We start from the raw sequence: 12,682 nt of genomic DNA on the forward strand, positions 1-12,682 counted from the left end.
CTCCATAATCTATAAATATATTGCATTTAACGTCGAATTATTATTATTTACAAGAAACGACGTTGTATTCAAAACTGGAAGGTAGCTTTACGGAACCGGATAATGCAATAAAGGAAAGCTCTAGTATTGGATTCAACTCATAGAATGTTGACAAACGGGCCACCAGATAAATACATTATGTAAATGTACACCATATTATGGCGAATAGTTATTTATGATAAACGATGATGGATAATAAAAATACAAATCCATATAAATAATAATAAATATTTATGATATCATGCAATGCGGGTAAATCATATAAAATTATTTATTCAAATCTATGTTATCATTATTATCTTAAAGTAATATCATTATATCTAAGGTAATAAATATTTCATTTAGTACAAAATTGAAGCAAAATTTACTAAAAATCTAGAAACTTAAATTTAGAAAGTAAGAAAATAGTAAAAATACTTTGTTAATTAAGTGCAGTAGTGTAAAATAAATATGCACGAATAATATGCGGGTGACTGAACATTAGTGTATGCAAATCTCTGTTGAAACCTTAAACTTGTGCACACATTTGAAAATATATCAATTCTATTAAAAAATTGTTCCGGACGTTAATTAACTGCACCAAGCAATTAACCCAATTAAGCTCTCAAAAATTATTTAAACAATAACTGTATTGATAATAAAAATAGAATCTAAATCGAATAAAAATAATGTCAAAAAACCCATGCTAGCGTCCAGCGCGATTTGACGACAGCTTAAAATAATAATGAAAATATTCTCGATAAATATGCAAAATCTTCTCAATATATAAATAGGTTAGTTGTTTTTAACGCTTTTTGCTGATTGAAACCAAACAAATTGCCGAGAGTCCTTCGCCGTATAAATGAGGTTTTATCAATAATTTCTAAAATAAGTTTCAACATTGCTTGGGTAGTGCACAAAATTCAAAGGTCGGAGATATTGTTACTAGAAAGATACTATCCCTTAAATCCTATCAACCGTCAACAGTAATCACACTTTAATCCAGTACATAATACAGCAGACACAAGTAATACGACGCAAACAGATGGAAGTTAACAACTGTTCTGTCCCACAGTGCACTGATACCATCAGTAACACCTGAACGATGAGGATAATAAGCAAAGTAGAGGGTAACAGGAGCAAGGATCCAGATCAGTATCAGCTCCAGATGTTGGTACAGGATAGCAAAACCCGTTACCTAGGGGAATGTATTAAGTCATGCTTAACGTAATTTTACTGCACTTTTATAGCAGCATGTTTTTGTGCTTTGTAATAAATAGACGACTTACTGACCCATTTCAAAGTTTTAAAATAATTACTGAACAATTATTTCCCTTGAGATTATAACTTTCGTACCTGAACATATGGCATGAGAAGCAGGAGTGAGTATAGGTTAAGAGAGTTCTGGAGACCAAGCTGATTAGCAACTGTTCTTACACCACACTTCAAATCATGTCCTGAGGAAAAGGGACTGGTTTATACTGGACAACATTAGAGTCATGACAGTAAAATTCCAAACATCTGACATTAGCGCACTGTATTATATACAGTATATATGCATGTCTATCTGACATTAGCGCACTTCTACAGTACATGCATGTCTATCTGACATTATATAGCGCACTGTATTATACAGTACATGCATGTAATAAGAGAATATGAACAAACTGACCTGCACTTCTAACATTGCGTGCAAACAGTACTGCAGCAACAGCAATACCCAGAGAACTTGACGCAACTATCACCTCCCCAGAGAACTTCCCTCCTGATAAACAGGAGAACACGAAGGTAGCCACACTCGGACCAAATGTAATGTATGTAACAAACTCTCCCAGGCAGTTGTGCTTGAACTTTAACCCAGTGGAATAGTTGAATCCGATGAATATTGTTTTGAAGAATAAGACATAAGGTATGAGGTGGGCAGATCGTATCATGACGACTCCACTGCCAAAGAACATCATGGAGAATGCCAGACAGAGCCAAGCTCCGTTTATAACTTCATCTTCGTGCAAAAGTTCTTTTACTATAGTTTCATCGTGACAGTTGTCAGCATCATCTATCTGAAACAAAGGTGAAATATTAAAATCATGTTTAATAAAATATTAAATTATCGCAATGTAATAAATCGCAGGAAATAAATCAGTATTCCCTCAGGATAATCCGATGTTTTAAGCTGATTATCAATAACGATTAACATTATGATTGGCTAGATACATTTAAAAGGACAATTCACATACTAAATTTTAATGTATTTATACATTAACAATAACCTTCCTACCTTGTATTTGAAGTCATAGTAAGTGTTGAGTAGGTTACAAGCTACATGTAAAACGATGATAGCCATACTGACAAAACACAGAATACCGAAACTACTACCGCTCTCCTCAGCAAACAGATACCCCACTGCAGCGGGGAACAGACTTGTAGGTAGCGTGTGAAGTCGCCCTGCTCTGAGAAACTTTCCTATCTTGTTGAAAGAAATCATCCTTCATAAAATTAATTGTTAGTTGAATAAGATGGAATTAATTGATTTATGATAAGTTTCTGTATAAAAGTGCTGAATTAGAATATGAGTAGGAGCGTGAACTAAGGGTAACAAGGGAACTAAAGATAGTAAGAAAGGTACCATAAATATTAGCACCACAAATATTGTTGGGAAACTGCCGTTACTTCCACTTGTTACCTTGAAAAAGAATCAATAGAAATGATCATCAGCGTGAGAATTAATAACCATTTCTAGGAAAATATGTAAATCGTCCCATAAAAAGACAATGTTTCATCTCCCCCATGGGCCATGTGTTATGCAGCAACCATGTGTTAACTTTGGGTTACACAGCAACCATGTGTTAAATCAGTATGTGCGGGAGAGTTGTAACTTGTACTGGAATGGGTGCAATGCCATAAAAGTGTTTTTGTCATCCTCAGAGTCTAGACATAGTCTGCCACATTTAGTGACAAATATGTAGCAGCTGTGAATTACATACTAGTGGTGTTTTTTATGTGTTACAACTGCCTCACTCGTATAACATCAGAAAGAACGAAAGACATTTTCCCCAATCTTCATAATAAATTAACTACTAAAGAAGAGTAAACTACCCGAATATAGAATATAATCATCGAAAATAAATTACAAAATTGTAACATTTGCTAGCCAGGGACATAGCCAGGATTTTTCTTTGAGGGGGGCTGTCGGCGAGCGAAGCGAGCCGACGCGTCCAATCAAGCTGTGGCAGGGGTCTGGGGGCACAGCCCCCAGCGGGGTCCAGGGGCGGAGCCCCTTGGCGGGGGCTAGGGGGGCGCAGCCCCCCGGAAATTTTTTGCGAAACAGGGTGTTTTAGACGACATTTGGCATTAAAGAAATTTGTTGGACAGCAATAAACTGGGATTGAAAAGAATCAAGTACTCACGTAAATTTGGTAACATCACAACAGCAATCTGCATTCTCCAATCAGAATTTACGACTTACTCAGGCCTCATCGTCTTAAGATTTTTACATTTCCTACGGTCTAGGGGACACTATTGACTATAATTATAGAAGTCTTCTAGAATGTTTGCTTGGATTTAATGACATATATTTACTAATCCACAGTTCAAATCTTTGACTGACTGCAGTCATAAACACAGCCCAGTTACCAGGCGACCATGGGGACTAGGGGGCTTATCTTTTTTCTGGGGTTCGATTTTTTCCGGGGGGGCTGCCGCCCCCCTAGCCCCCCCCCCCCCCCCTGGCTACGTGCCTGTTGCTAGCAGCACACGTTCCGACAATAACAAATACTATCAAATAGCAATAAGACAAAGATTACTGATTAGATGGAAAAAAAGGATAAAATTGTTATAATATATGAGTTCTAAGATTATTCTTTGTATTATAAATATATATTATAGCTAATGTGAGAAGGTGTCACGGTGAAGAAGAGGTAAAGAAGAGATCCAACGAGGAAGGAGTAACAGAAGGTGTGTTAGAGTAACAGTGCTGTGTAGAAGGTGTACCAGCCTGCGAAGTCCTTCGTGGATAGTGTAGTAGAACACCGGTAGGTTCTAGTGTAGGTTATAGTTTAGGTTTATTCTTTTATATTGATTGATGATAGTTGTAGGTTTATATATTTCTTATGTTGTAAATGATTCATATTTATTGTATTACTTATGAATCATATTTCAGGTGTTTTTAGTGTGTGTGTGTAGTATTGTAGTGGAGTGTGGAACGAAGATAAGAAGATATAGTAAACAGTAGCTAGGAGTGTAAGTAGTAGTCAACTAGAAGAAAGAAGATAGTAACGAAGAAGTGTATTTTGTATAAACATAGTTTTAGTAATATATTTTAGTAGGAAGTAAAGACTTTTAGTTCGGATATTATTTGGTGATATTTTAGTGTAGTAGTTTTAGTAAGTAGTTAGTTAGTAGTTAGTTTATAGTGGGAATCGGGTACAGGTCTAGGGAGGTTAGTGAGTAAGTGAATTATTATAATATCTAGTGTTAATTTATTAACACCTTCTATTTCAGTTTATTTATTATAATTCCGAGTTTTATTTTGTATTAACATTCCATTTTATTGTGTATCAATTAAGGTCAGGAATAGGTTGTAACAGTGGTAGCAGGAAGAAAACCATCAGGAGTCAAGGAAAGTAAAGTAAAGTGTTAAAAGTAAAGTAAAGTGTAAAAGAAAAGTAAAGTTTAAAGTAAAGATTTAAAGTAAAGTAAAGATGGGTAGTGAAAGAATACCAGTATTGAATGATGCGACAGATTATGGTCTATGGAAGAAAGAAGTCAATATATGGGTACTTGGAACTCAAGCTAAAGAAGCACAACAGGCGGCCAGATTGATTGGATTTATGTCTGGAAAAGCTCACGAAGCAGCTATACAGATTCCTCCTGAAGAACTCGGAACTGTAGCGAAGCTGACAACTGAGTTGGACAAACTCTTTTTGAAAGATGACACACAAAGCTTGTTTCAAGCTATCGAAGAATTTGAGCAGTACAATCGCTCTAAAGAAGATAGTATTGATGATTACATCAGAGGGTTCGAACAGAGATACAAACGACTGAAGTCTCTTCGAGAAGACAAAGATGCTTATGAAGACGGGATCAAGGCCTTCAAGTTACTTCACCAAGCAAGCCTAACATCAGAACAGAAAAGACTCATACGAGCAACAACAGAAACACTGACGTATGATGGCATGGTAAAAGCTCTGAAACGTACTTTTGGAGATGGTTCTGGAATTATTAGCAGTTCCAGCAATGATCAAGGAAAGAACGCAAATCCTTACTTCTCAGCAGCTAGTTCTAGTGGTATAAAAATCAAAGAAGAACCAGTATTTTATACCAAAGATTCTTACCACAGCAGCAGCTCAGCTAGTGACAGAAGCGGATATTGTTCGTCTGGTAGTGACAAGAGAAACCAGCATAGCAGTACTAGTGACAGAGAAAAAGACGATGAAGAGAATGTTCTGTATTTCCAAGGTGGAAAATACCGAAGACAAAGACCAGCAGAGCAATCCTACCAAAGACCTAACTCGTCAGAGCAACAGTTTCAAGGACAAAGACCTACAGGACAATCCTACCATAGACAAAGTCCCAACTACTACCAACAACAACATCTTATGAAAAAGGCAGAGAATTTCAAGAAAACAACTTGTCTAATATGTGACTCGCCTGAACATCGAGTAATCGGGTGTCCTTATAATAAGTTCACTCCAGAAAGAAAGAAAGAAGATGACAGTAAAAGATTGACGTTTTTAACCAAGGTAGTACAACTGGAATCAGCAATAGCCCATCCAGAAAGAGCTGAAAGATGCACATTTCTTCTCGAAGAAACAGTGAATAAAGCACTGTTGGACACAGGAGCAAGTTCTACTGTCTGTGGAAAGCAATGGTTAAAGATCTATAAAGAATCGTTATCACCAGAAGAAGCTATAAAGATAAAGACTGAACATTGTGAAACAACGTTCCGCTTCGGAGACGGAAATAGGGTAACATCTACTCAACTGGTAACACTACCAGTAAACATGTTTGGAAGAAACTTCACTCTGAAGACTTATGTAGTAAATAGTGAAATACCGTTGTTACTATCAAGACAAATGATGAATGACTTTTGTTTTGTTATTGACATGAGGCAGAAAAAAGTTTATGCAATGGGAGGAGAGGAACCCATTTTAGATACTACATCAGGGCATTTAGTGGTGTCAATAAACGGAAGAGCGTTTAACCGCGTTAACCCCTGCAGGATAGTACAAAATGAACAGAGCTCACAAACTGATGATGTACCAGAGAAAGAGCAAAGACCTCACCCAAAGGCAAAGACTCGTGATTCTCATGAGAGTGAGGGAGAGAAAAGAATCCCGACAAAGACAGCGACCTGGTTCTACGAGACTGTGTATTATTCAGACTCAGACTCAGAAGAAGATTCAACATCTACTTCAGCAATTAATGACGAAGTTGATACAGCAGTACGACAAGAGGAGACCACACCCTTACCACAAGAGGCTACCCCCTCAGTTGAAGTAGAGGAAATCAAACCTATACCACAAGAGGTTACCCCTCCGGTTGAAATCAAAGAAGAAGAGACTCAACCGAAATGGACAAGTAAAGAACAAACGGGAAAGAAAAACGCAGTCATACTGAAAAAGGGTGACACAATAAGATTCAGAGATGGAGACAATGAAGAATGGAAATGTGGGCTGATAGACAGTCGAGCAGGAAAGGCGACAGGTGCACTCAAGAACAGCTATAATGTGCACGTTGATGGTGAGGATGAGGCTCAAGTAATCGACCTAACTGATAAAAAGGTGGAAAGATTGCTTTGTACAAAAGAAGACAAACTCACAGTCACGAAAGAAGTACCAAAACAGGTCCCAAAAAAGGTCCCAACGCAGAAGATCGTCAGAAAGAAATAGAGACAGGACTGTTCCAGAATTCGCAGTGTCAACCATCAAAAGATCAAAGACCTGAGCTTATACTCAGGAGTGTCAAAGAACCATTCATGTCATTTTAATTACCAACACGTGTAATGTAATTTACCAATTTGTGTCATTTTATTAATAATTACTTTAACAGATTTGTTTTACAAGAATTTATTTATAGTTTTGTATTGTAGTTCAAAACTACAACTTTTAACGGGAATTTTATATACTTTTTACGTGCATATTTAAACGCTTATTTTAATATTCATGAATATTTTCAATTTTGTAACCTGTTTAACAGCGAGTGTTTTGACAGGGAAATTTGTAATATTTCAAACATCACCTGTTATGATGTTGATAACTGCAGTGTGGCAGTGTTTCCTAACAGTTAGATTTTAAAATTTTAGAAAGTTGGGTATTTTAAACTAAGAAAATTGGATACATTCACTGTGTAAAGTTAACCTCATTTACGTATTTTCCTATAATTTTAACCCCGAATTACAGATCCCTATCTTCATGAACGGAAACTTTTTAAACTTTCAGGTCGAGTATATGATCTCGAACTGGTAACTATTAACAACAAATTTTCAGTGCCAAAGTCCTATCTCCTAACATCACTTTATTTTTTTCGCAGTTAATTTCTTGTCAGTTAGTCAGTACCTGTCAGTATCAATTTTAACACTGCTAACAAATAGATCAATTCATATAAAATATAAATATCGAGTGTGCATGTTAAAATATTGTTAAAGCTGTTGATTAGTTTGTATCTTACTGGAAAACTGAGTTTTAGAAACAGTTGAGCAATAACCTATATTTTGATTGTTACAGTTGGTGGAAGCTTTTTTCCAGTTCAACTAAGAGAGGTTTTGCTAAACTGTCGGCTTATTCTTCGGAATATTGACCTAGCTCCAGTTTAATCAGTTTTCTAGTAAAATTCTAACACAGCAATTTCTCAAGAAAAACGGTATGTTTTAAAAAGGGAGTTTCGGTGAAAACGCCAATTTTAATCGTAAGTTATGATTTTGCAGAATTCTGCAGTATTATGGGGTACTTTGAATTTTGTAAATCTGATAATTTTTGATTCAGATGATTGAGACGGAAGTTTTAAAATGACGTGGATTTTAAACGATTTTTTAAGTAGACCTTTTTTCCTTTGTGAGAGGAAAATTTTGCTTATTACTAGCAAAATTTGAAATTTAGAACGGCGCGGCGTGTTGTGCACGACAGTTCTTTTTGTATTTTGGTGGATCGGTTTTCGGGCTTTTTTAAAAAAATTTTAAAATTGGGATGAGTGTTATAATATATGAGTTCTAAGATTATTCTTTGTATTATAAATATATATTATAGCTAATGTGAGAAGGTGTCACGGTGAAGAAGAGGTAAAGAAGAGATCCAACGAGGAAGGAGTAACAGAAGGTGTGTTAGAGTAACAGTGCTGTGTAGAAGGTGTACCAGCCTGCGAAGTCCTTCGTGGATAGTGTAGTAGAACACCGGTAGGTTCTAGTGTAGGTTATAGTTTAGGTTTATTCTTTTATATTGATTGATGATAATTGTAGGTTTATATATTTCTTATGTTGTAAATGATTCATATTTATTGTATTACTTATGAATCATATTTCAGGTGTTTTTAGTGTGTGTGTGTAGTATTGTAGTGGAGTGTGGAACGAAGATAAGAAGATATAGTAAACAGTAGCTAGGAGTGTAAGTAGTAGTCAACTAGAAGAAAGAAGATAGTAACGAAGAAGTGTATTTTGTATAAACATAGTTTTAGTAATATATTTTAGTAGGAAGTAAAGACTTTTAGTTCGGATATTATTTGGTGATATTTTAGTGTAGTAGTTTTAGTAAGTAGTTAGTTAGTAGTTAGTTTATAGTGGGAATCGGGTACAGGTCTAGGGAGGTTAGTGAGTAAGTGAATTATTATAATATCTAGTGTTAATTTATTAACACCTTCTATTTCAGTTTATTTATTATAATTCCGAGTTTTATTTTGTATTAACATTCCATTTTATTGTGTATCAATTAAGGTCAGGAATAGGTTGTAACATCATCGTCTTAAGATTTTTACATTTCCTACGGTCTAGGGGACACTATTGACTATAATTATAGAAGTCTTCTAGAATGTTTGCTTGGATTTAATGACATATATTTACTAATCCACAGTTCAAATCTTTGACTGACTGCAGTCATAAACACAGCCCAGTTACCAGGCGACCATGGGGACTAGGGGGCTTATCTTTTTTCTGGGGTTCGATTTTTTCCGGGGGGGCTGCCGCCCCCCTAGCCCCCCCCCCCCCCCCCCTGGCTACGTGCCTGTTGCTAGCAGCGCACGTTCCGACAATAACAAATACTATCAAATAGCAATAAGACAAAGATTACTGATTAGATGGAAAAAAAGGATAAAATTGGAAGATTAAAAACAAATCTTAAAAATAAAAATAATAAATAATAACTAGCGACCAGCGATAATTTGGCAAACAGCAACCATTTAAAAGCAATTCAATCCTATTATTAATAACGCAAATATGAACCTAATGGTGAATGAGCATGAAAAAATAAAGATTTACTATGAAATACAACACATTTATCCGGTAATATAATAAAGCAGACCCAAGTAAAATGATGCAAACAGATGGAAATTAATCAGAGTTTTATCAAACAGGCCGCCAACACCGTCCATAACACCAGAACGACGAGGATTATAAGCACAGTAGAGGGTGACTGGAACTAGCACCCAAATTAATGTTAGCTCCAGATGTTGGTACAGGATAGCAAAACCCGTCACCTGGAAATACAGAATTGTCTACATTAAAATATAACACTTTCAGGTTAAAATTTTAAGGTAGAAGAGTTGGTAAAATTATCAAGTTAAAATTGTTTTTGAAAATTTCGTACCTGAACATATGGCATGAGAAGCAGGAGTGAGTATAGGTTAAGAGAGTTCTGGAGACCAAGCTGATTTGCGACTGTTCTCACACCACACTTCAAATCATGTCCTGGAGGAAATTTGTAGTTTTGAAAACGTCAGAAATATTGTAAAGCTGGTAGAAACATACCAGCGCTTGGATTTAAAGATGATGGCATCCCAGGAATGTGAATTAGAATTGTGTAAGTCCTTTAACCCCTCAAGTGCCCTTTTATTTGCAATTATTCAACAGGGACAAGTCGAAACAATTAGGGGTGTCAGTAAATCTACGGTGAGTTTCTCAAACAAATGGAACAACAAAGCTATTACATTTTGAGGAGAAGTTGGTCAATTGGAACACATACTTATAAATAAATTTACAGCAATATTAAGTTAACTATTCATTTTAAAGCTAACTCAAACTACACACCTGAATCTCTGACATTATTAGCGTATAGTATTGAAGTGATAGCAATACCAAGAGGACTTGAGGCGACAATCAGCTCCCAAGAAAACTTCCCATCTGATAAACAAGAGTACACAAACGTAGCAATACTTGGTCCAAATGTAATGTATGTAAAAAACTCTCCAAGACAGTTGTGCTTGAACTTAAATCCAGTTGAATAGTTAAATCCAATGAATATTGCTTTGAAGAATAGGACGTAAGGTATGAGGTGAGCAGATTTGGTGATGAAAACTCCACTGCCAAAAAATAGCATTGAAAATGCCAGACAGAGCCAAGCTGCATTCAGAACTTCATCTTCGTGAAGTATTTCCTTAACCAAAGTTTCATCATAGCAGTGGTCAGCATCATCTATCTGAAAAATTGCAAATTTGTAAACGATGAAAAGAAAATATATATTGCAATTGAAATAATAATGACCATGTAGCCATTGACCTAAAAAGGACAATCCTGAAGAACTTATTGTGTCAAAGCAAGCTAAGTTGAAAAATCGATAACAATGTATCAATCAAATAACCTTTCCTACCTTGTACTTAAAGTCATAGTAAGTATTCAGTAAGTTGGATGCCACATGTAATAGAGCAACAGTTATAAAGACAAAAAATAGTATAGCTAAACTGTTGCTCTTCTCCTCAACAAATAGATATCCTGCTGCAGCGGGAAATAGACTACATGGTAGTGAAAAAAGCCGTGTAGCTTTGATATATTTTCCAATTTTGGAGACAGACACCATCTTTCTAGCAATAAAAAGATCGGATTAGACATAAAATCAATGATGATTTCGGAAAGCTGCTGATCTCCAGTGGTTGACTAAAGTTACTCTGCATTATATTAGAGTTACGGCCAGTGGCGTAACGAAAGGCGTTAACAATAATCCCACAGACCACAGAGTCAGTTAAATTGTAAGCATAGATGCCATCCAAATTTTTCTATGTTCCTGGACAACAGAATAAATGATCATTCTTGACAAATTTCAATAAAATCACTTCTAAAACAAGATGTCCTCTGGTTTCATGGATGCCATTTCCAATCTCTTTCAACTAAATTTTCATCTGGCAACATATTTTATACAATTACACAATATAATTTGCAATATTGTCTATTAAAATTCCCTTTCATTGTGGTATTCCCAACATCGAAAAACCACCAAAGTTGAAAGTCTCTCTGATATCAAATTCAAGATACATTTAATGAATAGTATTAACACAGTACTGAGAGCACCTTAAAACAAGTTATTATTTTGCCATTGAATTTGAAGGTTCGTAGTCCTCATATCTAACACCATCTGCATGTGGTCACATACCGTCGAGTCGTAAAGATGGGCACATGGACTATAAAATCTACAGAAAATTTCAGGTAGCGCTCGATTATTATAACAGCCTGTTTATTTAGCTCAAAATATAGCATCGCGCGCGGCTCACAGCGCAGCAACATACTGTGGATTAAAACTATGTTTTTTGGTTTTAGTATTGAATTATGATTAAAAATTAATAATTTAAAACCAATTTATTTTATTTTTTCATTATTTTTTAATGAACATTATGTAATAAAATAATTTTCAATGTTACTTCTATGAATTATCATAATATCAATCAATATTAATAAAGCGCCGCGCGGACTTTAACAAATTTATGGAAGTTTGACAAAACCATTTTACATTTTAGTCGCGTTGGAAAAGCAGCACGTTTTTTTGCCGCTATGATCGTACTTTAAATTAACATAGCAAGTTATTAATTAGGAATGCGTCGGGCCGTGGCCGTGTTTGTGGAACCATTTTAGGTCCATACGTTATTTAAATATATTGTGTCGTGTTTGATTCCTACTATTCGAATGCAAAAACGTTGAACTTGTATCGTGTAGAGCCGAAATCCAATGTTTACTGTTTAACGAGTTTCGTTCCTGGCTCCGGGATTAAAACCTTCATTTGTTACATTGGCATAATATAAAGTGTAAATTAATTATTGGCATGGTAGAAAGTAGAAACTGACGTGGTTATATTACTGGATTAGGTTTATAGTACAGGGTGGGCCAAAAGTCAGTGTGCAAACGTTGGCCTTAATAGCTCAGTCACTGAGTGCCCAATTGAAATACTTCCTTCTGGTATGACTTAGTACCACCACTGGTTCGAGGAATTTGTCAACTCGAAAAATATTCGCGTTCATTTTTTTCAAATGGAGGTTCATTTTCGCATTTATTTGATAGTTTGGATAGTCGGATCAAGCTAAATGTTATTGAATTGTGTTTGGCCATTCGAATTACGTTTGTCCTGAAAGAATTAGAACTGTAGCTTCTCAGATGACCGAGATATGAAGCATAACGAGTTTATTCATTACGTGTGATCAGGTGATTGGTTTACCTAATCACGTGATAAGGTGACCCCGTTAACTACCCCGTTAAACA

General features: G+C 35.7%; 2 protein-coding genes and 2 long non-coding RNA genes across 4 annotated transcripts; 2 read left to right on the forward strand and 2 right to left on the reverse strand.

Moving 5' to 3' along the window:
- Positions 1-252: 252 nt before the first annotated feature.
- Positions 253-2,524, reverse strand: LOC134817948 (uncharacterized). The gene is made up of 4 exons (XM_063827329.1): positions 2,297-2,524; positions 1,691-2,078; positions 1,375-1,475; positions 253-1,216 (listed from the first exon to the last, which is right to left on the reverse strand). Exons 1-4 carry the CDS (start codon positions 2,501-2,503, stop codon positions 1,016-1,018), a joined length of 897 nt encoding a protein of 298 aa, XP_063683399.1. The 5' UTR covers positions 2,504-2,524; the 3' UTR covers positions 253-1,015.
- A 1,333-nt stretch (positions 2,525-3,857) lies between these two features.
- LOC134818325 (uncharacterized) lies at positions 3,858-4,532 on the forward strand. Its single transcript, XR_010160635.1, has 2 exons — positions 3,858-4,049; positions 4,178-4,532. It is a non-coding gene; the product is annotated as an uncharacterized LOC134818325 (long non-coding RNA).
- A 3,399-nt stretch (positions 4,533-7,931) lies between these two features.
- On the forward strand, positions 7,932-8,890 carry LOC134818432 (uncharacterized). The gene is made up of 2 exons (XR_010160650.1): positions 7,932-8,407; positions 8,536-8,890. It is a non-coding gene; the product is annotated as an uncharacterized LOC134818432 (long non-coding RNA).
- A 401-nt stretch (positions 8,891-9,291) lies between these two features.
- LOC134818500 (ubiA prenyltransferase domain-containing protein 1-like) lies at positions 9,292-11,324 on the reverse strand. Its single transcript, XM_063828084.1, has 4 exons — positions 10,809-11,324; positions 10,250-10,637; positions 9,810-9,910; positions 9,292-9,699 (listed from the first exon to the last, which is right to left on the reverse strand). The coding sequence occupies exons 1-4, from the start codon at positions 11,013-11,015 to the stop codon at positions 9,499-9,501; spliced, it is 897 nt and encodes a 298-aa protein (XP_063684154.1). The 5' UTR covers positions 11,016-11,324; the 3' UTR covers positions 9,292-9,498.
- Positions 11,325-12,682: the final 1,358 nt, after the last annotated feature.

This window comes from Bolinopsis microptera, chromosome 7, assembly GCF_026151205.1.
Source record: "Bolinopsis microptera isolate Bmic1 chromosome 7, MBARI_Bmic_1.0, whole genome shotgun sequence".
Taxonomy (NCBI): Eukaryota; Metazoa; Ctenophora; class Tentaculata; order Lobata; family Bolinopsidae; genus Bolinopsis; species Bolinopsis microptera.

What these genes read in the sequence shown, in the direction of transcription:
- LOC134818500 (XM_063828084.1), bottom strand. Translation starts at nt 11,015, where the DNA reads ATGGTGTCTGTCTCCAAAATTGGAAAATATATCAAAGCTACACGGCTT. An exon ending in ACTATGACTTTAAGTACAAG is followed by an intron (nt 10,638 to 10,808) that starts GTAGGAAAGGTT and finishes GCAATTTTTCAG; the next exon opens with ATAGATGATGCTGACCACTG. An exon ending in TAATAATGTCAGAGATTCAG is followed by an intron (nt 9,911 to 10,249) that starts GTGTGTAGTTTG and finishes AATTTCCTCCAG; the next exon opens with GACATGATTTGAAGTGTGGT.
- LOC134817948 (XM_063827329.1), bottom strand. Translation starts at nt 2,503, where the DNA reads ATGATTTCTTTCAACAAGATAGGAAAGTTTCTCAGAGCAGGGCGACTT. An exon ending in ACTATGACTTCAAATACAAG is followed by an intron (nt 2,079 to 2,296) that starts GTAGGAAGGTTA and finishes CCTTTGTTTCAG; the next exon opens with ATAGATGATGCTGACAACTG. An exon ending in ACGCAATGTTAGAAGTGCAG is followed by an intron (nt 1,476 to 1,690) that starts GTCAGTTTGTTC and finishes CCTTTTCCTCAG; the next exon opens with GACATGATTTGAAGTGTGGT.